Source organism: Cyrtonyx montezumae, unplaced genomic scaffold (genome assembly GCF_038088225.1).
Source record: "Cyrtonyx montezumae isolate F1298 unplaced genomic scaffold, pur_monq_1.0 scaffold_3, whole genome shotgun sequence".
NCBI classification, from domain to species: domain Eukaryota; kingdom Metazoa; phylum Chordata; class Aves; order Galliformes; family Odontophoridae; genus Cyrtonyx; species Cyrtonyx montezumae.
Window position 1 is genome coordinate 87,558,444 of NW_027072034.1, and position 27,993 is coordinate 87,586,436.

Here is a 27,993-nt window from a genome sequence, read left to right on the forward strand (position 1 = left end):
GAAAACAAAACAAAACAAAACATGGAAAGGAAAGTTGCAAGCATGAAGGCATTACAGGATCAGTTGGGAAGGCATCAAGCTTGATAATGACAGTCTGGAAGCTGAAAATGGGAAGATACAAGTATTTTATATTCACTTTATTTGCTTTTAAGACAAACTGATTTGAATGTAAAATATACAGATCACACTGCTATCAGCACCTTAAAAACAAGAAGAAGTGGCTGAGAAATCACAGTTCATCTGCATTTCATGTCCGTGAAAGGCCTGTTCTAACTATTCAGACTTAGCCCAAAATAGTTACCTGATTAGCTCTATTCCAAAGTCATTACTTTTCAAATAAAGACATGCACCTACCCAATCTGTAGACATACATACTGTCAGGAAATGCATTTTATTTTTATTTTCATTTAAAAGTAAATTTGAAGCAATGTATTAAGGACAAGGGGTCCTGCTGATTTCTTTTTCCAACCAGGTTCTATCTTAGAGTTTGCACCAAAAGTAATGAAATAAACACTCAACTCCCTAAATGGAAGTAGAAATATACTGCCAGTCATCAGAAGGGCATGGAACCATACTCTGGAAAAGCCAAAACAAAGCCATATCCAATTATTTTTTTTCCTCCAGTGCCAATTGCTAGAATTGTACAGAGATGAGAAAACAGATTTTGGATGTTAACCTCATTAGCACCAAGCACTGCCGCATTGCAGCTGACATGATTTGCGTGTTTAAATAAGCAGGCTTCAGACACACAAACACCATCTTATAGAAGCATCTCAAGTAAGATTAAAAACAAAGACTGACAGAAAACTGAGTAGAATGTGAATATCAGGAAATGGACTATCATCCCCTTTAATCAAGAAAAAAGAGTAAAGATTTAAAAAATACATTCTAACTTGTCACTCAGATTCCACTTATTCCATTTACACATGTAGAAAATATATTAAGGTTTACATTCAACTACATCCACTTTTTGGCACTGTAATTGCATGTATGTTCTGATTCATGTGCAGGCTGTGTAACAACGCATTTTACAAAGTACTGTATTTTCTACAGACTCCCAAAATTTCCACTGTACATCTCTGCTGTAAACCATAACTACCATTTTCTAATTTATAATCTATCAAAAGTCTATTTTGTTCTTCTTCTTTCTAGTCATACTACATGCTGAAGTTCTGCACAATGGAGTTTGAAAAAGAACACAATACCAATGTAAACGCCTCAGATAGGATTCTTCTGAATACCTGCCTTGGACTTGACTAAAAGACTGGTGAAAACTCAGTACATTTTTATTTTCTCTCTCTCTCTCTCTCTCTCTCTCTGTCTCTCTCTTTCTCTCCCCTGAGAAGATGGTTTAGGAACAAGAGGAAGAGCTACTCCATGAAATGTACAATTTGAGTCACCACTACTGACATATATCATAAAAACTAGTTGCAGTCTCACAGCAATACAGTGCTGAAAACATAAGCAACTTTATTACAGCAAAAAGGAGTCAGATTCTGCTATTTTGAAAAACAAGCTAGTATTCAGCATTCCATCTGACACCCAGCAGTTAATGGTCATTATCGATGAGTGGGTTGATAAAATAATGTTTATTCACTATGATGCACTGAAAGCAGTAACACAGAACATATTAATGCGTACAAATAATTTCTCTTCCAAAAAGCAATTCATGAATGCAAAGGAAAGAACACAAAAAAAAAAAAAAAAGAAAGGAAAAAAAAGATACACTACAGTGAGATTAAGGGCTAATTAAATGTTTTTTGAAAACTGAGATGGGGTCTCTTTCCTTTACAGTAACAGCACCATTCCAGTCCCAGAACAGTAATCACAGAATTGTAGGGGTTGGAAGGGACCTCTAGAGATCATCTAGTCCACCAAAACAGGCTCCCTGGACCAGGTTCCACAGGTAGGCATCCAGGCGGGAGTAATAGTGAGTTACATTCATGACTGCCTGCAGATAATGAACAGATCTCACAAAAATGCAGGAAGCAGTCAGTTCATACCATATGCAAATACCTCGAATAATAACAACTTGGTCCATGATATCGCAGACATGAAATACAGATAGCTGTAAAGTCCTTTGTAGTACAAAGTACTCATAGTAAGGAAAGATAGATTGAACTGACTCTTCAATATTATGAACTTTACCAATATCCATTTCACTACTGCTTGGAAAAAAGAATTCTTAAGTTAAAAAACATTTGGGTATTCTTTGGCCCTATGAGATAGAAGACTTCTGAGCTGGAATTTCACACTCTAAAAACACATGAAAGAGCAAGACCTGCAAGAAAACCTTCACTCAGTTTTCTTCAGACTTCCTCTGTGAGATGGAAGTCTACAAAACGGAATATGGCAGACTTGTAACATAATACAGCAAATATATTATTAAGATGAAAGTGAAAAAGGAGTTTTTTTTGCGATGACAACTGTAATCAAACAGGAATTAACTTAACCAGGTTACACCACATCTTTCAAGCTTCCACCAAGCCTTCCACCAAGTTTATATCTAAGATAACTCAAAGAAGCTCACAGCAACTGTGTGGTTATTTTAGTACATGATTCCTCATCAGCTGGCCCAACTGCTCCTGCTGCTTGCAGTTCCCTAAAAATAGCATGTGAGCTGAAAGAACCAAGTAGCTGGTCTCTATTGAAGAGGCTTACAGAGATTCAAATAGATCAGAGACCACTAGGTGAACGCATGAAGTCCACAGAAAATAGATGTAGCATTAAACTTCTACAAAGATGAAAGAAAGAACTAAAACTTTTGCTGCCATTAGCAGTGAGATCAGAAAACATACATCTACTGCCTAAGAAAGTCCTTGAGATAGTAACATCTAACATGGTAGAATTTTCTTGCATAGCAAGATGCAAAGGACAGTTTCCTCTCCACAACATGATTTAGTGCTATTTTAGGGCAGATGCAGACAGTACATATAAAAAATAACTCTGGAATTCCCCAGTCCTCACTCATTCATGTAGGTATTTTTAAGTAGCTTCTATCTCCATCCTTATGACAATTTATCAGTCATATGCGTCCAACTTGCTAGTTTTATGTTTTTACTGCTCTCTTTTTTTATGTTTAATAAAAATATATTTAAAATATGCTTTCCTACTTATATACATTAACTATATTATATATTTTATATGCAGCACAAGACAATTCCTCTTCACTTAATGCAGCCCAGGCAAGCCAAGAATTCAATGTAATTCAACTCAATTCCTGAATTACAATGCCTTACTCTTAGGAGTTATCATTTAGGTGGTACATATTCAAATGAAATACTTCATAACAGGCATACAAACAAAATGGGAGTTATTACGACTTTAAAAGCTGCTGGCTGTCCGCTAAGCTTCCTAAATTGACTAAGTGCTTGCAGCCATACTAAAGAAAAACATGAGGCAGAATGCTTTAAGCTTGAGTGAAGAGGTTTCACAATTAGTCTTACCAGGCAACTGGGACAAGTCAAGTGCACAAATACAGTCAATGACAATATCCTGTAAAGACTGCAAGTCAAATGCACTTTTGCAATTCAATCACATATACAGAGTATGTCAGTCCTTAAACTTCAGCCTCTTATTTATTACAACCCATAAGCATTAATGCTTCTACTACCCAATTAAGTTAGTCTGCTTTCTTGCACTTTAGAAACTATAAGAAATTTTATGAATGGCTATAAAGGATCAAAATTTCAAGAAACAGTGCACAGTTTCTTTTTTCAAGCAACAGTGTACAGCAATTTTAACTCATACTGCAGCAGCATTTTAAATTACTAGACATTTCTAAACTTGCTTTATTCAGTCTTGCATTCTTTGTATAGGCCTTCCAAATTCTACAGTCATCAGTTCATCAAAAGGTTAAACGTTATTGCTGTGAAGCAACATTTCATGTCCATCTTGCACATTATGAACATCCATATCTTCAGCTGTTACAATGTGTATCTTCTCACAGAATGAATCTGTTTTCAGGTGGTAAGTCTAAATTCTAAAAGATTTAATAAGAGTATCATAAATAATTACAAAGGTTTTTCATTTCTCATCATAGCAAACTATCAGCATTTAAAACAAAATATAAATCTCAGTAATAATTAAATTGATAAAAGCATTCTCACTCCAAATAATTGCTTTGGGAAATAATAATTAAAAGAAAAGAAAAAAAAAACCAGATTCAACAGGACCATGGATTACTAAGGACTCAAATTCAGGTCTTCAAGTACAGCACAACCATAAGAACCACAGCTTGACTAAGTTACTTAATAAAATGTTACAATGAAAAGCTAAATGATAAAATGCACAAGTACTAGGAGAACTGCTTAGGCTGCCATGTAAATCAAAATACTGATATCTGAAACCAAAATACTGATTCTGATTCTGGTTTTAGGCAATTTGAATAATCAGCATTAATTGATACTCTATAATAAATGAAAATACGAAAGTAGCTGGAAATATTGGAAGCTATGGCCTGAGGAAGACACCCAAAGAATATAAGCATAAGAGAAAGGAAAAAGAAACTTTCTCTGGGGGAAATACTACATTATCTAGCACTTTTACATACAATCAGTAAACTGTTTTCTATAATCAAAACAATAATTCAAAAAAGCAGGAAAAAAGTGTTTCAGTATTCAGACAGAAGAAGTGTGTGGAATATGTTTCTAACATCAGCAGTATACAAATGGAATGTATACACATGTCCACTGTGCACACAACATTCTGAAATATAAAATTTGAATCACATTTTTGGAAACACAAAACATACACCAGTCTATCACATTCTTAAAAGGAACTAAGAGAGACTAAGAAATTTTCCCACTTAAAAATAAGTTTTCAGACCTCAAAGATCAGTATGCTAACCTGAAAGTCTCCAACTCTCTCAACTTTGCCATACCAATTTATCAGTGCAACCATTTTGGATTTGCTAACACTTTCCAAATGAACAGAGTTTGAACAAGCAGGCTATTAAAAGTTGTTTCTTCAGCTGGGAAAAAGAGATTAGCCTCCCAGCACAAAAAATGTTACTCACAATTTGAGGACATCTCATTCTGCTGTTTTTCACAACTAATCAGTTATTGTAACAAGAATCACTCAATGTGCTTACAAATCTTGACTTACTCTTGTTCTCAAAACAGTGCATTACTATTTCTGGTTCATCCACCCTTCCAGTATCTGTCAGGCACAAGAAGCTGCATAATATTAGTGTTAAACTTCTAAGGTATTTAATAATTACTCATAGTTTACATGAAGATAATTAAATATGCTTCATCCTAATTGCCATATAAAACCCAAAAGGAAAATATCCCAAACTTTATTGCTAATAGTAGTTTACTGGCAATAATAAAATACACAGTTCCTCACCAAACTCAACAAACAAAACTACATTTCTACAATTTAATATTTCATATACTTTGAACATAAATTCTGCCATGGGAGAAGTATTTAGGAATAATTAACAAAAGCAGAATGCATTATCAAAATGCTGTTGTATAAATCAAAAGCTTTCTTTAATACATGGACAAGTCTATCTTATAAAATGATTGTGAGCAACAAGTGTGCACAAATAAGGTGATATTTTATAGTACAGCACTTCAAATGCAATTTTATTTAAACAAGACTCTAACCTGCAAAAAAGAAACTAAGAGCACTTCTACAGCTACAAACAGAAAGAAAGCTGGCACCTCAGCGAAATCTATCATACTCCGTGTCCCTTTCTTTACCCAGAGTACCTCTTACCTTCCCAAGAAAAAATATAGAACCATTCTTACAAATACATGTGCTAATGAAAATAGTGAAAAACTTGGGGTGGCAGATGACACTCACTGACCAACAGGCAATTAATTTTATGGGGGGAAAAAAGTTTTCAGCTTATATAGCTTCAGAGTTACTAGTATCAGCATACAGGAAGCATGGAACTGTAACTCCGGGGTGAGGTTTGAAACAACAAACTTAACCTGAAACCACAAGATGAAATCTCACTACCCTATTTCAACTATATATTCTCCTCTGCTCTGTATTTCTGATGCTTATCTGTCACAGGTTGGCTAGCTATATTTGCAGAGCACCATTCATGACTTTCGTAGTCTCAGCTACATCAGACATCAGTGGGGTGAAATCTTCATGAATCATCACACTCAGACATAAACACTACTAACCAGCAAAAATCAGCTCTGCCACTGAAAGAGCTCTACTCTTTTGCTGTTGCAGCTGCTGATTCCAAATCTTACAGGGTTTCTCTACATTACTTACAAAAGTATTTGTACACCTACACAACAACTTGAATCCAAAAGAAAAATTAAGGCAGTGCAAAGGCAGAAAATGAGTAGTCAAGAGTAGCTTTTTTCACTGTTCCTTTTAGTAGCAGTGTCATCTTCAAGTTATCTGCATCTTCAATTTTTTTAATTACCTCTGAAGTAGACCAGGATTTTAGGCATTATTATTTGGATTAGCAAAAAAGATTCATTAGCTGGATTGCTAATGAACTGCTACAGCTATTGCTATGGCCAAGCTTGATGCAGCATTCTTCAAATAACCTGAGCTCTCTTGAACAAATCTCACTTAAAAGCAGACAAAACAGTCTAATCTAAGAAGGAAGTAAAAAAAAAACAAGCAAAAAAAAAATCCAAAGCGCTTAGTTTATTTTTATATATTTTAACTAATAGTTTCTTCTATGAGAGGAAAGATTATTTTGCTCTTTGTATCTGTTGAGTTTCCATGGAAATAAATAGGAAGCATTACTACTGAATCAACCTACATAGTCATTGAACATTGTGTGAAACAGAAATGTGTTGACATACCTCTCGTGTCCATTATTGACATGCAATACAGACCTTATAGAAGAAACCCTAAACATGCACTGACAATTGAACTAGTTCAAAATGTCAGACATTTTAAAATACGATCTAAGCCATTATATAATTAGTACTTATGATAAATGATTCATATACAGTTGTAATGATCTTAGAAATTTAATATTTTAACAATCAATGAATATTCTGAAAACACTGATTAGTACTCCCAAATAAAGCATCATTATCATATTAATATGCCAAAGCACCATGACTCAGGAGACACTCCTCTCTTTGGTGCCTGTGCTCATTGTTTGAGATGAGGTAGGCATTGCCCCTGCCACAACACTGAAGAATGCTTACTTGAGATCTGAATTAAGAACTGTCCTCTCCCCCGTTCCTCTCTTCCCTCAATATCTTGGGCATACTTATTGGACTTGCTTTAGCTGACAGAACAGCAGGGACCTAACCTAACCACTGATTTACAGCAGCTCAGCAGTAGTCAGAACTAAGTTAAGAGAAACATGAACATACAGCTAACAAAACAAGAGAAGCATCCTATTCCTCTTTATAGCAGCAGCAGCAGTTTCCTATGAACACTAGCGGTAAGACATGGTTTCATGAAAGGTATAGAAATAACAGCCTCCCTGTCGTGAACGTAAGGTATTCCTACAACTGTCTCTCTACTGCTTGCACTTACAGACAGCTTTGGTACCCAAATGGCTGGACCATGGGCCACCTCAAAAAATCCTGAATGACAGAAAAATGACTTGTTGGGAGGGAAAAATAGAGCTAAAGTGGCTTGTGATTAGAAGATAAGCAGAAGTGCCTGCACAAGTAAGAAACAATGGCATAACTGGGAACAGGGATGAGAGAGGGACCAAAGGCAAATCCACCATGTTTTGGAATCCAGGAGCTACACTTAAGAAGCCTGCCTAATGGAATTACTGCCTAAAACTGCTGCTCAGTATAGACCATACCTCACAAGAAAAAAGAGCATTATGCTTATAAACCAGACACAATCTCTTAGTTTCTAAGTTGCTATGAGTCTTCTTGTACCTCTTGTCGAGATCTTTGTAAAATGTTCTCCACTACAACATCTCATTACATTTCTTGGGGTCAAGTAAGCTCTTAAGGCTTCAAAAGTACAAAGTACTCTCAACTGACTCCCATGGTAGATCTCTGTTATTTTTTATCATCTATCCAGAGCTCATCAACATCAAGAGCCTTAGGAATAAAAAGTATTGAACTCCCCCTGAGCCCCAAGTGCAGAAAATCATATCAATTAAACACTATCAACATAAAATACAAGTCTTCAATGATAAAGGACAAGACTATGGATAAACATCTAACCAACCTTACTGCAAACTCACTCCACTCTTAACACTGAGTCTCTCCCATATGTTGAACGTCCAATTTCTGTTAATTTTAAATTGCAGATGAAGAATTGACAGCATATCCAAAAAAAAAAAAAAAAAAAAAGGGGTAACCACAAAGGTCATTCCAAAACAAGACATAAAACCAGAGGAAAGACTCACGCAATCTAGCATGGCAGAGGCATCTCCTTCCAACAGAGATTAATCTAAAATTTCCCCTGTAATGCCCAAAAGCCTTTTAAGTACGTAATTTAAGCACCTCTTCTCTCTCTGCTTCCAAAAACTATCTTCTTTTATCTCAGCAATTCATTCTTTTATTACTAAAATCAAATCAGTGGAAAAACATCCCATGGGAATTTTCCATTCCTTACAGAGACATGTATCCTTCATATGTATCTCCTATATCAAGTAAGACAGAAGTTTTTACCTTCTCAGAAACTTTTAATAAATAATATCCAACTACCTGTCTTTCCAAGTGTTCCTAAACATTTTTTTGAGCCTGAAATTTGGGGAAAAGTTCCCTCAGAATACTCTTCTGACCTGTCACTCCAGTCTAAGAACCATCTAAACAAAATCACATTAACTTTATGAGTCAGTTGTTTTAGAGACAAATGTGCTCCCCTTAAAAGCAGTAACTGAATAATGATACATTCCTCAAAGGCTGGGTTAAAATTGATTTCCAAAGCTTGCAGAGATAACACCAGCTCCCATCTCTAGGGATATTCTGTATCTTAATGTTTGGTTTTTTTTTGTGTATACAGCAAATAAACATTTAATTTACTCAGGTGTATGCTATATAACAGTTTGAGGTCTCTTCATAAGTACAATGTATAAATATAAATAAATACGTAAGTAAATACATACTAAATAAATAAATAAATGGAATTTGTTATGGGCACAAAGATATAACCCAAAGTTTCCTAGTTTTGTCAGACATTGATAAAAAAAAATAGAGAGAAAGCAACACAGGAGTTGAAAGAATTTGATTTTCCCCATGCCTCTATAAGATCACTGGGGTTCTTTCCTCTTCTCAGCTTTACAGGGTTAAAATGACACTGCAGTAACTGCACACAAGGTCCATGCCAGTATTCTAATGAGAATACAAATATAACCATAGAATGGCTGATGTTGGAAGGGACCTAAACCATTTAATTTCAATTCTTCTGCCATGGATAGGGTTGCCACCCACCAGATCATGCATTAGTTTCTCTCCTGCTGTGGATGCAGAAGCCTACTATCAAGAAGGTGTTAAGAAATTAAGACATCTGCTTATTATGTTCACTAATTAAGACAGTCCATAAAATCCGTAACTACCTTAAAAAGAAAACATTTCTCAAAATTACACAGACAAACAGTCCTTCCAACCAGACTAGACAAATAAAGTAAATCAGGCAGTGGTAGTATGGAACTGAAAGGCAACAGAAGGGACATCACCAACTGCCAGCTTATTTTGACATCTGAAATAAACACATTTAAGAAATCTTACCAATCTTAATAATCTTTGGACTGTGAATGTAGTGCTAAGTCTAACAATCCCTATAAATTCATGAATGCCTTTATCTACTTTTTCTTTGTACTATAAACTTAAAAGATCTTTGTCTTACCTGCTTGGAAATAAGCATCTGGCTAACTTAAAAGAAACAAAGAACACTGAAAAGCTGTTGATTTGACCACAAACACGCGCACACACACACAAAAAAAAAAAAAATTCAGCGTCAGAGATGAGAAAACAAGCTTTTTACAACCATTTAGTATTACAATCTTGCATACATTCCTCAAACTCTTTTAAATATTTTCAGATTACATTTTCCTCTGCCTTACAGGAACACAGTCAGAAAAATCTCATCTCCAAGTGCCACCTTTGATTCATTCTCAGAAAAAGAACTGTAACATACATTCAATTCTAAACTCTGCCTCTAATTATTTAAAAAGATCAAAAATTCTTAGAAGTTAAATAGTTGACTGCACATTAAGCACCTTGGGCTCAAGCAAGAAAAGAGAAGAAATGAACACCTTTTTAGAAATCACCTTGACAAAAGGCTGCTGGACAGTCAGGTAATGTTGCAGTTCACAAAGACAAGTCACTAAACTGCTGCTGCTGTAGCAAGTTTGATTCTCCAGTCCCATGTAATCCATGCAAATCATTCACTAGCACTCACTGCGCTCGCTGGTGAGCAGGTAAACTTCCTGCATCAGCAATAAAACTATTCTGCTCTTTTGTTCAATTTGATTTCTGCAGGTACTGCATAATGAGCTCACTGCAGAAAATGATCAATAGAAATGCCAGTGCAACAAACAAGCCTGGATCATAGCAACAATAGCAATCGTCTGAACAGCTTAAAATGTTTGCATACTGCCATTTTGAGACTGTAGAATTGTCTGTAATGTGCTTTTCTTCTACTTGTGTTTCTAGCTTCGTGCTGGTTATGCTAGCCCTCCTTTCCACTTTGAAAAAACAAGTTTGTCAGACAGATTTCTTTTTCTTCAACTGCCCCTCTTGTTCTCCTGTCCTAAATTAAAAGTGCAATCCCTGATGGCTTCCAACGTGCTTGGTAAAAAAAGAAAAAGGCAGCAAAACTGCTATTAAGGCCGAGATGCCAGCCTCATTCAAGCATGACAAATAAGCAAAAGCACTTTACATACATAGCATAACAATCATTTGAAGCCATAGATCTTATTCAGCTCCAAGCATCTACTTTCAGAATTCTGCCTAACCCTTAGTCCCAAGAAGGTAAGAAGAACTGAATAGAGAACCATTTCATTCTTCGACCAGAATGATCCTGGGGAGACTGACAGAAAAACAAATGTAAATAGGATATCTCAAAAATATCCAGTCATTATATTATGTAACTTCTATCTGCTTTTCCACCTGTATTTACACCACAACTCCAACAAGTAATCTCTATTCATTGGCAGCTCTCTGGGGAATCTATTCTGGATCTCTCACGCAGAAAGTAACCATTCTGAATACTGCAACAATCCTACATGCATTTGCAATGCTACAGTGCCTGAGGAAGCCTCCAACAAACTTCCAAGAGACTGCAAATAGATCTTACAGTCTCTCTTAGTTACAGGTGAGAAAGAACAAGTTCTCTCAGGAATGACAGCAAATACAGCCAAGCCTGACTCACGCAGTATAACCCAGTGGAAACAACAGGTGACTAAAGTTGCAAACTCTCTTCTGCAGACCAAGCTCTGCAAGGGGCTTGTCATCTGCAAGGCTGTGATGAAATTCCTAAGATTAATTCAGCCTTTGGGCTACTGTAACTTTCTGCTCATTTATTTATATGGGCACTGGTTATAGGACCAAAGGAGAACCTGAACTAAGGAAAGCTCAAGCTGAAGAGGCTTTTATCATCCCAAGATACTTTCTGAAGAATGGAAACTGCTGAAGAGAGAAAATCCCTCTGAAAAGTAGGGCTAGACTATGACTATCCTTGTCAACACACTTGATGTCATTAATGAGAAGGGATTTAAACCAGTATGACTGTGCAACAGTGACCAGTCTGAGGAGAAGCAGACACAGAGTTGCAGAGTATACCCACCCAAGGGAACTTTCCCTGTGAAAGCAATGCAAGCAAAAGCTCATCTTAGGCACTGGTTCATGCATTTGTTCAGTGTGGAGTAAAAGGAGGAAGGCCAAACGCAGAGGAAAAGGTACGATCTCACTGAGAGGCATCAAAATATGACTGAATAGTTGGCATGTCTGGAGTGCTGTAGCAAATGGATAAACACTCCCACAGAAAGACAGGCTCTGAAGGTGAGGAGAAGGGTTTGTACTCCACGCAAAGAAGTGTATCACACACATGCAGCTTTGCTCTGAATTACCCAATAGGCTAGTCGAGAGATGCAACATGCAGATACACTTCTGACTGCATATTACACTACTTTTTTCTTCTGTGAGGATAGTAATTGGAGTAGACTGCCAGAGTGGTTATGGCATCTTCATTTTTGGAGCTTTTTGAGATTTTCAAAAGCTGTCTGGATATGCCCTGTGGAATCTAATGAAATGTTAAAGCTGGATTTAACTTTCAAATTGATCTCTGTTTGAGCAACAGGTTGGTACTGACAATTTTTTCAACTAAAATCTCTATTATTCTACGATTCTCCATAGCAATCTCCCATGATTTGCCTGGGCTTTTAGGCGGCTGAGAGAGTAAGACATACAATCCACAATGCACTCATTCACAGCTCAGACTAGATTTGTGGGTAAATGGGAAATGTCCTTTCTTTCAATCCTATCTGACTTAAAAAGAAAAAAAAAAAAATCTCCATGCTGAAAGTGCCTTTACAGCTATGATGTTAGGGAAGAAAAGACACAGCCTGACTTCCTGACCACAATGAAATTTAGAAAGCAATTTAAGAAATTCAGTCACAGGTACAGGTAAAGTCTGTCCGGAAGCCAAACTTAGAAAGGGAAGATAAAAAAAAAAAAGTGGAACTTCTAGAGTTAAGCTATAAAGGAGAAAAAAAAATAAATGTAATTTTTATACATGTAATTCTCACCACTATTCCTTCTTCCTGGCATAAACTGTCATCCAACAATATTCTCCATCAAAGAAACATACAAATAAACACATGAGGCCGCCAATGAAACAATTAGTCCCTTTTAGGTCCTGAGTTGAGTTTGAGCCTGGTTTTGTGAAGTAAGAGCTACTTCAACTTTTTAATGAATTTTTAACGTAAAAGTACCACAGCCTGTTGCACTGGCAATGAGCAGATACAGCAATAGACAACCCATGCAAAAGATACGTAAAATTTTAATCCCAGTACAGATTATATCTACAAATAACATCTGAGTCGGGGAAACGGCAACACATGGCATCACTAGCAGAAGAATATGAAATGCAGTATTTTGCTATTAACAAAAACCTTCTTTGTTGAGAAGGTAAAGGTATGCTATAGGAATGAAATGCACTCCTCAGCAACACTAAGCACAACATGATCTGATTAGGATGGATGTACTTACTATAAGCGATCTGAAAGACACAGGTTTGGTGCAGGAAATCATGGAACTTCTATAAAAATAAATTTCAAGACGGTAAAAACTGACTGCTTCTGCCTCATCAGACTTATTCAGTTGTACTAGTGAACTCGTTTTGCTTCACACTAAAAAAAATTTTCCACTCAAACCACAGCATCCTGACTGGCCATAGAACTACGAATATAATTAATTCTGTGGATCCGTGTTGTCGGTTCCTCAACCATGAACACACTGTCCAATACCAATACCAGTGTTAGTATTCCAAAGTAATGCACACATGAACACACGAGTCACTCTCAAAGTAACACCTCCTGTTTATTTCCAAAGAAACCACAACAGATATAAAGACCACAATAACACTATCTCATATAGCAAATTCTCAGCTTCAAAACTCTATTTTTCAACATAGCCCCCACTGGTAGCTACGCATTTTTGCCAGCCTCGAACAAGAGCCTGCATGCCACACTCATAAAAATATTCACTAGTGGAGGTGACCCACTGTTTCACAGCTGCTATGATGGCATCATCGTTAGTAAAGTGCTGCTGATGCAGGCCATCTTTCATCAGCCCAAACTGACGGAAGTCGAAGGCACCAAATCCAGACTGTGTGGTGGGTATGGACAGTCCAGCCAGGATTGACAGTGTGCTCTGCAATCTTCAAACTGGTATGGGCACTGAAACTCTCCTGTTGTTTTCTTCTCCGGCCTGACTCAGGAGCTTGGAGCCTTCAGCTTAGTCGGTATCGTGATGCAGAGGTCACAGTTGACAGTCTGTCCAGGTTCCAGGAAATCCAGAAAGATCACTCACCACTTTCCCACCACTAAAGACAGTGCACATCATTCTACTCACTAAGGGCTGCATTTTGAACTTCTTTGTTCCATGAGGAATTCACTTGTCACCACTCCACAGACTGCAGTGTTGATTCCAGCTCATAGTGGTGGCAGCACATCTCATCACCGGTTATGGTGTGATCTTAGAAAACAGTCACCTTTAGCCTCATATTGGTTCAACAGGTCCCGACAAACTTGCATATGGTGTTTTTTCTGTTTCCGTGTGAGCATCTGTGGGATCCACCTGGCACAAACTTTGCGGTATTTCAATGTTCCCACCACTGTTTCCCATGCATAGAAACTGATATTCAGCTCTGTACAGAGTTCTCTGGTCATAATATTTTGATTCACATGGATGAGCAGATCAAGATGCTCTTGGTTTTCTGGTGTGACAGCATGGGCCTCATATGTTTTTTTACATATATAAATGTTTATATATAAAAAGATACAAACACACGTACTTAGCTGAGGATGCTCTTTACCATGAAATATGCCCTGCGTGGCTCCTCAGAAAATGTGAAATACTTGAGAGCACTGAAATATATTCTATCAAAAGAACCAAACAAAAAGAACTCCCATAATGGAATAATCATAGGACCATTTGAGTAGGAAGGGACCCTTTAAGAGGTTATAAAAACCAACTTCTCTGCAATAAACAGGGACTTCTACAGCTAGATTAGGTTGTTCATAGCCCTGTCCAGTCTGATCTTGAATGTTTCTAGGAACAGGGCATGTACTACATCTCTGGGCAACCTGTTCCAGTGTGTGACTATCATTACTGTAAAATAATAAAAATCTCCTTATCCAATCCAGTGCTCTCATTTTAGTTTGAAACCATTTCCCCTTGTCCTATCACAACAGATCCTGATGAAGAGTCTGTTTCCTTCTTCTCTTATAGCTCTCCTTTATATACTAAAAGGCTGCTGCCAGATCACCTCAGAGCCTTCTCCTTTCCAGGCTTAATAGCCCCAGCTCTCTCAGCCTTTCATCACAGGAGAGGTGTTTCACTCCTTGGATCATTTTTATGGACCACCTCTGGTTACCAACCAATTTCTTCAAAACTGCATTGAAAGTAATGGTTGCTGTGTCTGTTGTTCATAGCAGGAAACAGGCCAACTCTGCAAGGCACCTCGCCAAGGCCACTTGCCTCTACATCACTCCCACAGTATTTGATGCACAGTGCAGGAAAAGCTCCTACAGTAAGGTACACTGTTGGACTACCAAGTGTCAGGGCACTGCTGAAACAGACAGAAGGAAGAAGACATGATTATGTTTCCTACTGTGTGAAAGAAGACAGTCTTCAAGGTGACTTAAAGATTCTTCATAAATATTAAGACTCTTGATACCTTAATATAAGAACTATTTTGTAGACATAAAAGCCATTACCACTGATCTACCTGACAGAATGCTATTCTTACCATTACACTGAAAACTCAGGTATCTTACCCTTCTTTCCTCAGCTTTCTATTACATACATACTTTGCAGAAATCTTTTGAATGTCCTTATTTCTCCATGCTTGTTTTTCAATTCTATCTAACCCAGTGTGGGGGGAAAAAAAATCAAAACCAAATTAGGGATGAAAAATAGGCAGCATGAAATGAAAAATGTATTTTGCAAGATTAAAGACTTAAGCTACATGGCTGACTAATACTGCAAGATTTCAGGTCCATACAGGAAATCCAAATACCCAAACCAGCACACCAGCAACCTTTCCCTCTTGTTCTATCGCAAGTTATACAGGAGAAGAGGCCAATCCCCACCTCACCACAGCCTCCCTTCAGGTAGTTGTATAGAGTGATAAGGTCTCACCTGATGCCCTTCTCCAGACTAAACAATCCCAGTTCTCTCAGCCATTCCACATAGGACTTGTGCTCCTAACCAGTTTTGTTGCCCTTCTTTGGACATACCCCAGGGCCTTTCTTGTAGTGACAGGCCCAAAGTGAACACAATACTCAAGATTCAGCCTCATGAGAGATGAGTACAGTGGGATGATCACTTTCCTGCTCCCACTGGCAACACTATTTCTCGTACCAGCGAGGATGCCATTGGCCTTCTTGGCTACCTGGGCACACTGCTGGCTCACGTTTAGTCAAGCACTGACCAACACTCTCCAGTCCATCTCTTCCACACACTCTTTCAGCCACTCTGCCCCAAGCCTGCAGCACTGTTTAGGTGTTGTTGTGGACAAAGTGCACAATCCAGCACTTGGTTTTGTTGAATTTCATCCCATCAGCAATCCAGACTGTGCAGATCACTCTGGAAGACCTTCTCAACCCCAGGCAGACTGACAATTCCTTCCAACTTGGCGTCATCTGCAAAATTACTGAGGGTGCAGGAGATCAATAATGGTATTAAACAGGAAGGCCCAAATACTGACATCTGGGGAACACCATGTGTGATCAGGTGCCAGCTGGGTTTAACACCATTCACCACTCACTCCTGTTCACAGGCTTTCATCTGTCTGGATCTGAATTCCCTAAGCCTGTGGATACCACTACCCTAGCAAACAAATATGCATTTAAAAATTACACACTTTAACAGGACTTCAGATGTGTCTGAAAATGTCACGTTAAATTTGACAAATTGCCTACTATTTATTTCAAAGTAATATAGGAATTGCTAAACTAGACTAGGCTACTAGCCACCTAATTTAATAACCTAGTGTTTTCCTTACAGCAGTAAACAGCAAATGCTTCAGAGAAGCACACCAAACAAAGAAACAAACACAAAACAAAATTAAAGTTGATACTATCAAATATCCAGCCCATAAAAGAATTCACCTTTTAAAGTATGCTTTGAATGTTTAATTATATTCACCTAAATATCAGCCATTGCCTAAAAGAACAGACTCGTTCTCTGCTGTTTGCATTAGAGGTAGCAATTCAGCTACCACAAAATGCACCAAGCTGTTCCAGCAGAAAACTATTAATCAGTTGAGCAGAGCTGCTAGTGTTTGACTGGATTAGTTCACTCAACTTCCAAAAATGCCAGATCCTAAAGAAGAATAAGAGTATTGGGTCAACCTTTTTTTTTTTTGTTAGATGAACTTATATGAAAGGAAGCCCAGGCAAGACAAGCACCAGCAAAGCCTGAAAGAGACGAGAGGGAAATGACTGCTCCATTCAGCAGTAGAATTATCATTAGTCTGACTTAGCTTCAAGAATTTAGCTCTTAAGAAACTTAGGCTATGGTTGTACGATAGCCTGAGCCACTTTAAATCAAAACAGCTGCTATATCACTGTCCTTTTTTGCCCAGTCACATATTTTTGTCCCCTTCCTGCACAACAGTGCTGTGCATTTCAGTCAATAACCATTTCAACAGGTTCAGCCCTAAAGAAAAAATTCATTGTTTTATGCAACTGGAAATTTCTGCAGCTCCTGCCTTTGAGATATACAAAACAAGTAACACTGCACAGCTTGGGTAAGCTGGCAAGGAGATAAGATAGCTTTTGGCTCTTTTTTCTATTTGTTGAATTTAATTGTTACCAAAAAAGGTAGAGTTTAAGACCTTCTGAACACAACAGAGAAACTAATTCTACACTTGCATTTGTATTCATGTTTGGATTCATGCTGCGCTGAGGCATGGAACATGCAGACTAGACACAGATCTCCAGAAGACCCTGTATCCAGCAGAAGTAGAGCAGGGAGGTACTAGGGGTGATGGAAAATACCAGCTTCTAGCTGCAGAAGGAACCAGCAGAGCACACTAAACCTACACTGCTGGCTTGCTTGGGTATCCATCAACACAATACAGTAAAGCAGTGACCCAGTCACTACTGCTGTGATCACTTACTGGACTGGATACATGGTAAATTTGACCATTCTCTGACATACACAGGTTCTGGAAGAGTCACAAAGTTGCTTAAGTTTTACAGACCCGTATTCAGCTCTGGGCGTCAGTGATATTTACATCAACAAACTCTACTGTCAAAGCATACACTACCTAATCAATACAAGCACCAGGTTTTAGTCTCAACACATCCCACTGTTCCACTAACCCTTCATAAGTTAAGAAGTGTCTTTACCACATTCCCTCTATGAGGCAAAGCATTTCAATCTTATTAAAATACTATGCTGAATTTTTGGTCTCTATATCCATTATTACAACAGTCAGCAAGACTACACAAAAATATCACTGGTAATATTTTTTACAAAAAATGTGCTAAAGTAAATGACATCCTTTTGTTTTCAACTCGTCTTTGGAAAGTTAACATTCTTTTAACAATTAAGAAATTGCAGACATTTTAAAGGTCCAAATCACAGTTCTGTGAATGTGAAAATCTATTACTTCATAGACTCTCAGAATCACAGACGTTAGCTTTTGTGAACTGGACATCAAGAAAGAGAGCTGAATGCTGAGACAGAGCTGTTTATATGGAAACTAGCAAACACTGGCCTGCTAGAATGGATGACTGTGTGCAGTAAAGGTGCTACTGTACTGAGTCTAAATGACAGTAATTTAGACTGCCTAGGCCTGAATCATAGAATGGCTTGGGTTGTAAGAGACTCCAAGTTCCAACCCCTCTGTGACAAGCAGGGTTATCAATTTCCAGGTCTGATAATATAGACCAGGTTACCCAGTGCTCTATCCAACCTGGTCTTGGATACCTCCAGGGATGGCGCATCCACCACCTCTTTGGACAGCTGGTTAAAGCACCTCACCACCCTCTGTAAAGAACTTCCCCCTGACATCCAGTCTAAACCTTCCCTCCTCGAACTTAAAACCATTCCTTCTTGTCCTATCACTACCTACTTGAGTAAAAAGCTGATTCCTTTCCTGTTTATAATCCCATTTTAAATACTGGAAAGCTGCAATGAGGTCTCCTCACAGCCTTTTCTTCTCAAGGCTGAACAAGCCCAGATCCCTCAGCCCATCTTTGTAGGGGAGATATTCCAGATCATCTTCACGGCCCTCCTCTGGACCCTCTCCAACTGCTCTACATCGTTCCTGCACTGGGGGCAACCAGACCTCAACACAGTACTTCAGATGGGACCTCACAAGGGCAAAGTAGAAGACTTCCTCCACATGTATTGATTATTCTTTAAGTCTGAGTCCTCTAGTGCCATGCTTTCAACAGAAGTAACAAGAAAACTAGAAGCAAAAGCAGGTATTACCCACTGAAGGAACAGCCTCATCATCAGGTTCTCAATGTTACATGAAATTTTGCTCAATCTGAATCCCTCATAACAAAAGTTAACAAAAAGGGTGCAGAATGCTCTACCTCAACTTTGTTACAAGACACCATTTATTCTAGGCCAACAGAGCAGTTTAATGAAGAAAATGAAACACAAAACATCTGCATGTGTCCTCAAGCAGAAATCTGCATGTATAGTTGTGGACAAACACTGGGAAAAAGAAAACTGGAAAATTAAGGGGCATGATTTTTCATCTCTCTTGAGCAGGAAAAAAAAAAAGCAACAAAACAACTCCACAATAAGCCAGTTCAGATCAAATATAAGGAAATTTCTACCCACAATTTTTCTGCATTATCTCACTCCTTTTGAAAAAAGTTATTTACTTACACAGTTTTGAATGAACACTCTGAATGAAAATAATTTCCTTTTTCTGCATTCTCTTTCAAGTCATTTCTTTAACTTTTCTCATTCTTGTACTATATGTTTCTCAGCAACTCCAGCTTGCATACTTTATCTTTTCTTCTTGCAACATTACATGGAAGAGAGCAGAAAGGCCCACAGTTCATGCTTGACATATTTAATTCCCCCAATACAGGCAGAGGACAGGATATAAAAAACAATACGGAAAAGCTGAAGGATCTGTTATGAGTCTTAAAAGACTGCAGCCACATTTCTGGATGACTGCCTTAACATACTGCCCAATGAACAGCATACTCTAGGCAAAAATACATTCAGACTTTCTGACAAATTTCTCTGATGTGAAGATATTCTGCAGAATTTCAAGTCTGATAAAAATCACAGACATTTCACAATAAAAAATAAATTAACAAAAATAACAATATGCAAATTAACATAATGAATGTTTAGTAATGGAAGAATCAAAAATCCCACTCTTCCAAGCATTTCTGTTGTATGTTTGATTGATTCATGTGACAGTACAAATGCTGACCGAAGTTCTTCCCAAGAGCCAATTTAAGATTTCCCTCCTATAAAGATTCCTCAACAAGGAACAAGGCATACAGTAATGTGGCAACCTCTTCTTCACAGCTGAGTACCTGCATATTTTCTTCCTACACAGAATAATTCTAACACAACTTGCAGGAACGTAACTCTTTCCTCCCTCCGAGTGATACACAGTAAAGAGGAATAGGAAGAGACATGGATACAAAAAAATCACCACATTCTCTTTCCTATAGGAAATCCAAACTAAAAAGCTGTAAAAAAACAGCTTTACTCAGTTTGACAATAGCATTAATATTCTACCTTTAACATAAACTCATTGTCTAAAAGAAGCATTTTACTTAATACTTCTAACACACCTTGATGTTTTGCTTTTCTTTTTTAATTACAACAGAAGAAATAAGCTAATAGCAAAACAGAAGTGTTACAATTTAGCTTAAAACACTGTAAGTTGAAATAATAGTTCAAATTATTCTGCGGCGCATTCTGTGTATTTCAGGCTATTTTTCTAAATACACACCTGCAAAGTAGCATGCTTGGTTAAGTCACATTACTACTTCTAGTTCTCTAACAATTTGTACTGTCCACTGAAAATTCCTTTTATTTCAAATGTTTGGTTTCTTGGAGCCAGAACATAAACAGAAGAAAAAAGTTACCTAAAACTCTTAAAATATGATCCATAAAATTTAAGTATCTACACAAAAATAAAGCTCAGTAATTCTGTCTTAATTTGAAAGTCCTACAGACCATATCCAGGAATCATTAAGCTAAAGCAACCATTTTCTCTGTTCTACAGAGGGAAGGCAAAAGTATTTCTAAAGCAAACAGGCTAAGTTAATAAATATATTAATTTATTATCACAGTAAATGCTGAAGAATATGGTATCCTGTGCATCTGTATTATTTAGATGATTTATACGTAGTCTGGCACACATGGAATTCATTATCAGAAAGTACACATTCCATTTTACGATCTTTTTACAAGTACCCTTTCAATACATTCCCAGCCTTAGCTTATCCTCACCGAGATTTCCATCCTCAATTGTCAGCACCACTTCATCCATCAGCAAGGCCCGGAAATCCAGCTCTTCTTCACAGCACTTGGCCTTCAATGCTCTGAGGATCTCCTGCTGAGGGTAATCTTCTCTGATGCGACGGTCTGTTAAGAACCACAACCTGGGAGCAACTGAACTGCACATCTTGAACTCTTCTTGCAACCTTCAAGGTTTCTTTTCAATGGAACTTCTAGATGGTGGAAAAGATGAGACTGTTAGAGTACACAGGCTCCTATGTTCACATTCCCTACTGTCCTGAGTTCTACTGCCTTTGTACAAGTCAGTCCTTTTCAAGACTTTCAACCTGTGGGTTGCAAGTGGGAAAGTAATGTCTATGTCTAATCTATAAGTGAGTAACAACAGAAATAAATCCATTTATATTCAGTGCTACTTACTAAATGCTAATCTCAGCTCCTACCCTAGTTTCATCCACAGTATAAATATACATTTAACATAATTACTGATAGCAGCAATACCATTCTTCTTTCATGACAGTAATAAGAGGAATGAAAACATTTTGAATGGCCATCTTTGAAGGACAGAATTCCATCTTAATATTTAGGGTAATTCGCAACAATTGTAAGTAGCTCAGCTGCTTTCCTGAACGAAGTACTGTTAAAACACCTGTGACAGAATTGATGAATCCTTTTACAGTATACAGAAGACAGATTACACCAGATCTTTATAATAGGAAAATATCCCAGACAAAAAGGCCCTAAAACAATCTTCCATAGTATTATTTTAAGACCAATTCACCCTTACAAGTACTTCACATCTACTGTGAAATGTATTTGACATTATCCAGAGCACGTATCCAGAACATTATTGGAGAACCAATGGAACTAGGAGCATCAATGTAATGTTAAGAATATTAAACACTAATATATGTAGCCTACAGAAAAATAAGGATTGTAAAAAAGAAAATAACCTTTACACATAAACAACACATACAAATTCAACACCAAATATACAAAGAATGCTTCATATTAGAGAACTTCAATGGTGTTAGAGGTTATAAAAGCAAGGTAGTGCTTCCCTTGACAGGGGACTTGGACTGCATTTTTACTATATTTGAAAATATTTTAAGAGCTGTATAACAGCTAAAGATATATTAATTGACAAAAAAAAAAAACCAATTATTTGCATTAAACAAACAAATAACAAAACCACCAGGAAGCATCATGGCATAAAGAAATAGAATTCTGGAGAAAACCACAGCTGTTTTAAAATTTTAAATCTTCCTGTTAAATGAAGAGGTATAAAAGGTTTGTTTTCACTAATGCAATTTCCCTGACTTTTAAACAGAACTGAACTGTGGGACCAAAACAGGTAGTCTACCTGGTAGTCCTAATGAGAGGACACAGTATTAGAAGATACAAGACCTCAGGTGTATAACTACCTTAATAGTTGAAAGAACTTCCATTAGGTATCTTTTCTATTGGTCATGCATGAAGTTTCTGAAGCAAGTATTAAGGCAAAAGAGTTATTTTGTAATCATAAGAATAAACCTATTTCTTAAATAACAACAAAGAAAAAAAAAGAAAGTTTTAAGTGATCACTTTTATTCCTAATACCAAGAATCATAATGGCAAAAAGCAAACTTTGGAGACTCCATGACAAGTTTTCCACAGCTTTGCTGAATTAGAAATAAAAATAAGGCCAAGGACTAAAGCTCTTACTACACAGACTGAAAGAAAGCAGAAGCTAGTCAAAAGCAATCACAGATGCAGACCAGTCCTTGAGAGCAAGATGCTCAAATGACAGCAGGATAAGGAGTATTTGCTCCTTCCAAGGAAAAGGGCACAAGAGGGAGTAGACTATAAAGTGTATGTTTTGTATCGGTTTGTTTGTTTTGTTTTTCCTTCAAAGCAATTGAAAGTGAAAAAGGCAAGATGAGGCTTGGTCTTGCAACAGCAGACAACTGACAAATCCTGCCCCACTTCTAGCTTGCTCAACAGTTTTCTCCATACAGTAGTTTACAGGAAACTTTCAGGCACTACATCCTCAGGTAAGAATTAAGATTATCTACGTTTTTCAGAAATTGCACCATTACAACACAGTTCAGAAGGCTTCTACCCTTATTTTATTTTTGCATCTGAGACTGACAAAACAACACAACCTACCATCTCTCTTTTGAAGAGTGCGCTGTCTAGCAGGATAGCATAACTCATTGTAAAAATAAATAAATAAATAGACAGACTTCCTGATGATTAAAAAAAAAAAACAACAGAAACCGTAACAGATATTCAAGTCTATTTGTGGGTGCTTTTTCTCCCTTTCTTTTTTGCTCTTAGTACTGATACTAAAATTGGTAAAAGTATTTCCTCAACAACATTCTCCCCATTTAGCTATCAAACCTTGATTTCATTGCCAACAGGGATTTTCTCTCATTTTTCTTAAGTCTCTTCTACATGGTCACATCTATGTGTCCTTCACACAGAAAGGGGGGACAGGGAGGGCAAGAGGGAAGGGAAGGAGGGGGAGAGGGAAGGGAGATGATGAAAGTAAAAAAGCTAGAAGGGTGGATGAGAGAAGAAAACAGGGAGGGCAGGCAGGAGGGATATAAGAGGAAAAAAGGAGAGGGCAGATGAGAGGCAAGAGGAAAAGCAAAAAGGGGGAACGGGGAGGAAGGGAGGAAAGAAAACGGAGAGGGATGAAAATAAAAACGGAGAGGGAAGAATAAAACAAAAGCAGAAAAAAGGAGGGAGCAAGGGAGAAGGATTACGATAATAATCCTCACTACTCTAACATTCTGTTCCTAAAAATGGTCTCTATCTTCTAATTTCAGCCTGTCCTTATAATCTCTACTTCGATCTTGTAGAAGTCTTATGAAACACAAAATCTTCAATTTATTGTATTGGCTTAAACCTCATAAAAATCACCACCACATTTTTAAGAAAATAGCCTGTAAGAAGAAATCTTGCTTTATAGTCAGAAACTCTTGATCTGGACATGTATTTCTCCATGATAACCAACTCTACCAATTTCAAACTAAAAGATGCATCTGATATAATGCTGGGTACTCATGACATTTTCTAATCCATGTGAACATCAATTGCAAAGTATAATACATATAAAGGGAAGATCAGATGCTTAAATGCCTTCTATAAGATGAACAATTCAAATGCTGTTTTTCTTTAACGCTACTAAGGTCAATTTACATTATATTTCAGTAACTAATAGATTTAGTAAATGAAAAGAACAAGAAGAAAAAAAACAGACTTAACTGCATAAAACAGATTAGGAGCAAAACAGTTGCATCTAAGTTCTACAATAGAAAGCAAACCAAATCTCAGACTAGCCAAGCAGCTACTGCTGCAACTACTTCAGAGAGATGCTGCGTGGAACTGATTTTTAGCAGCGTATGAAGTGAACTGATGGAACCTAAATTTCAAGCTGTGGCATTGCTGTATTGCTTAAGCTAAGTTCATTTTCGCATTCACATAGCAGTTTCTTCCCTTACCTATCATATGCAAACATTTCCTCCTGCATTCCTTGAATCTATAACATAACTTCCACAGCTGCTGTAACAAAAGTAGTCACTGTGCTTCTTTTCTACTTTGCATCTTAGCAGAATATATAATACTGGCATAACAAGGAATTCGTCCAATCATATCAGCTGTCCAGACAGACCTGAAAAGCTGGAAACCACTCTTTCCCTTGAAACAGTCTCATCTTCACACAGATATATTTAAAGACCTGTTTCTGGGAATTACAGACTTGGGCTCCCTTATCCATTTACTCCTTGTCCTGGCTTCAACACCAAAAAGCTAAAGGAGAAAACATGGATGAGTTTCTTACTGATCATGACATTTTTTCCCCTAAGCTGAAACAAGGAATCAACTGTTAGGATATACTAATATATTTATGCATTATTGATAAATGTGTGATATACAAGGCATCTAGTACACAAAAAGATTGTTCTATATCCTTCCTATTCAAAACGCAGATACTCAGTACGTTTCTATATTAATAAACTTAGGTTGTTTCTTCCCTACAGGAATTACAAATACAATTACAAGTGTTTTGCAGTTTTAGAAATCAATATGATCTAGCACTATCTATCTCAACTTCTTAACTTGTGATTTGATGTAGCTCTCTCCTATTGCCCATACTGAGATCTGAGAAACAAGTTATTAGGATAGTAATTGTCGTCATTCCCTCCCAAAATCACCTCTTTTTTAGTCCTTGTCTGAGACTCTAGGCTTCAGTTACAGCACAGCGCTGTTCACCTAACAGTGATTAGAGGTTTCAGCAGTTAGAAAGGTAAAACTTAATCTTAGTTTTAGCACACCACTAGGCATGCCTAATCCCTACATCTTAGATCACAATAAAAATCTCAAGAAATTGTGAAGAGAAAAAAATGAGTCATGATTGCCATGGGAAATAGAGAAAAAGGAAAAAATTAACTCCAGTCACTCATCTTTTATTATTAATGCACATCTCACTGTTGGTGGGTTTTTTTTCCTCTACAGAACAGCATTATTTGAGTTGGAAAAGGGAATTTTGCTTTACTTTTCATCACAATTAAGCTAAGGCTTGAAACTGCACATACTTCCAATAAACTGATTTTCTCTACCATTACAGCAGCTTCTAGAATCCTGTTTAGGAGGCTACACCTTAAGATGATGAAGGTCTAAGCACATTCAATGGATACGTCTAAGCTACATTAATGATGGTTCCTCAAGGCAGAATTGCAATGGAAATGTTAGATATAACTAGAACTATTCTGAAAGTAATGCCTCCTGTTTTATTACATTGACTCACAGTGTCAGAGGCAGATGGTGGTGGTATGGTAGTAGAGGTCAAATCTTCCCACAAATATTCCATTGCATTTTGTTGCTGTGCAATAGATGGCAGCTGAACAACTCTGATTAAATGACATCTGACATGGAAGCGCGTATAAAGCAAAGGTGTAGCACTGAATTCTTCCTCGTGGAAAAAAATTACACACACAGACACTCACTGTTGCTTGCTGAATGTTTCTGGAGACCAAAGAGTGGATGCTAGTACGGTGAGGCAGTGGGCTTCAGCAGTGGCAACAGCCAGTAATCTCCACCAGTGCAGGTTTTTATGACTGCTACATGAAGGCTCCTGTACATCACTGCTGAAAATGCATAACTAATTATGGTGACAATATAGAAAAATAGTGTTTTGTAGCTGAGAATTTTCTCTATTTTTTCTTCTCTGTTATTGCACTCTTTGTATCTGTTGGAGTTTCCGTGGAAAGAAATAGGAGGCATTACTTTTGCTGTGAGTTGTATAGATCAGTTAACTAAGAGTTGTATGATGGGTCATATGCTGCACATGCCATAGACATCTGTCTCACTCTAGTGAGGAGAATAAAGCATTATTCCAAACACCCATAGCTGGTCTAAAACTGGTTCACATCTCTTTCAAGCATAAAGAACAATTAATTCTGTTCCCCACACAGACACCAGAATACCAATTATATAAATAAACACTTAATATTTGTAGTTGAATTATAAAGAGATAAAATTGACAGCTTAAACCACTTCTAAAATTGCTTTATTTAAAAAATAAAATAAAACAAAATAACACCCATAAATCATTCCTGACACTGCTCCTCCGATTAAGGACACCTCAAGAAAAATTCCTCTCCTGCCTACCAGAGACCAGTTTTCTTAAAACTGTCACATAATTGAGCATATTTGGTGAGAGTTGATTTTTAAAGGCGAAAAACCTGAAAAGCTAGAATATTTATTTAAATGCATTTTATGTAATATATTGAGCAGCTGCAGTACAACTCATCAAGCCCTGCTGTGTTATCATCCACCCTCTGTACAAGTACCCTAAAATTTAAAGTCACTGTAAGCAGGTAAAAGTCAAACACACCTCCCTGAAATCACAGACCAATATTTACCCACCTTCCCATGCAAGAACTGTAGACTGCAAGAGATATAGGATATAGAAATGAATTAATCTTGTTCTTTTTCCAGTACAACCCCTCCACTCCCGTTGACTAGCAAATGCATCCCTTACGATGGCATTCACCAACTCTTCCCTACCTTTGCACTGAGTAATGTTAAAGATGCTAGATAGCTATCCTAGGCACAACTGCATTTTAAAACGTGGGAACCCACACCACCAGCCTTTCCTCACATGTTAACGTTTCCAAGTAGGTGGTAACATCCCTCATTCACACACCCCGGGTCCTAATCTCCAAGGAATAATCTACCCTCTTCCTCTATATCACACAAGGCAACATCAGCTGGTCAAATCAAGATCAGCTATCTCTCCATTTCAATCTCAGTGTTTTTTCCTCTTTTTTTTCTTTTTGTCTACAACAGGCTCACAGATTTTTCACCCCCCTTCACCGTGTGTGTGCACACCCACACAAATAAAACATACGTTTCCTCCCACATTAGATGTTTTTCTGAAAGAGAGGTTCTTCCACATCCATCCAGGTTTATCTGCAGTGTGGTTTCACACACTTCTCTCCTCCTGATCTGTGTATGAAAGCCTGTTCTCCCTCCTCCCTTCCCCCACCCTACTCTCAGTCTATGCATGCTTCTCCTAGTGTCTGTGGTGGGGGAAGGGAGACATGCACTGCATCAATGAATGGACTGAAAAGACTTACCCGAAATTGGGTGAGGAAGTAGCAGAAGACAAAAAAAAGATGCGAAAAGATAGGTGGGTGCTTCCTTCAGTGTTAAGTGCTGCTTCAGTCTTGACTCCTTTAACCAGGTCACGTGTATCCGTAAGCACCCCTTTTCCTGAATCCCCTATTACTCAAAAAAGGAGGGCGAGGAAGTCTCCTGGACGCCTCCCTACACTGCACTCCAAATGTACAAATAAAGCTCCCGCAGCAAATAAGGAATAACGTTCTCCTGGTACTGTGTCTAGCTGATCCTT

The 27,993-nt window shown here is 37.6% G+C and overlaps 1 protein-coding gene across 6 annotated transcripts in view; it reads right to left on the reverse strand.

Annotated features, from left to right (window-relative positions):
* The window catches only part of RIMKLB (ribosomal modification protein rimK like family member B), a 50,294-nt gene extending 22,538 nt beyond the window's left edge, over positions 1 to 27,756 (reverse strand). For 3 of the 6 annotated variants that reach the window (XM_065742292.1, XM_065742290.1, XM_065742291.1), the window contains exon 1: positions 21,087 to 21,979. In XM_065742292.1, the coding sequence (XP_065598364.1) occupies positions 21,087 to 21,261 (175 nt within the window). In that variant the 5' untranslated portion in view covers positions 21,262 to 21,979. Of the gene's footprint in view, positions 1 to 21,086; positions 21,980 to 22,516; positions 22,577 to 26,083; positions 26,108 to 27,718 lie in introns of those variants that run through there. The other 3 variants (XM_065742287.1, XM_065742289.1, XM_065742288.1) reach the window with 3 other exon arrangements.
* Positions 27,757 to 27,993: the final 237 nt, after the last annotated feature.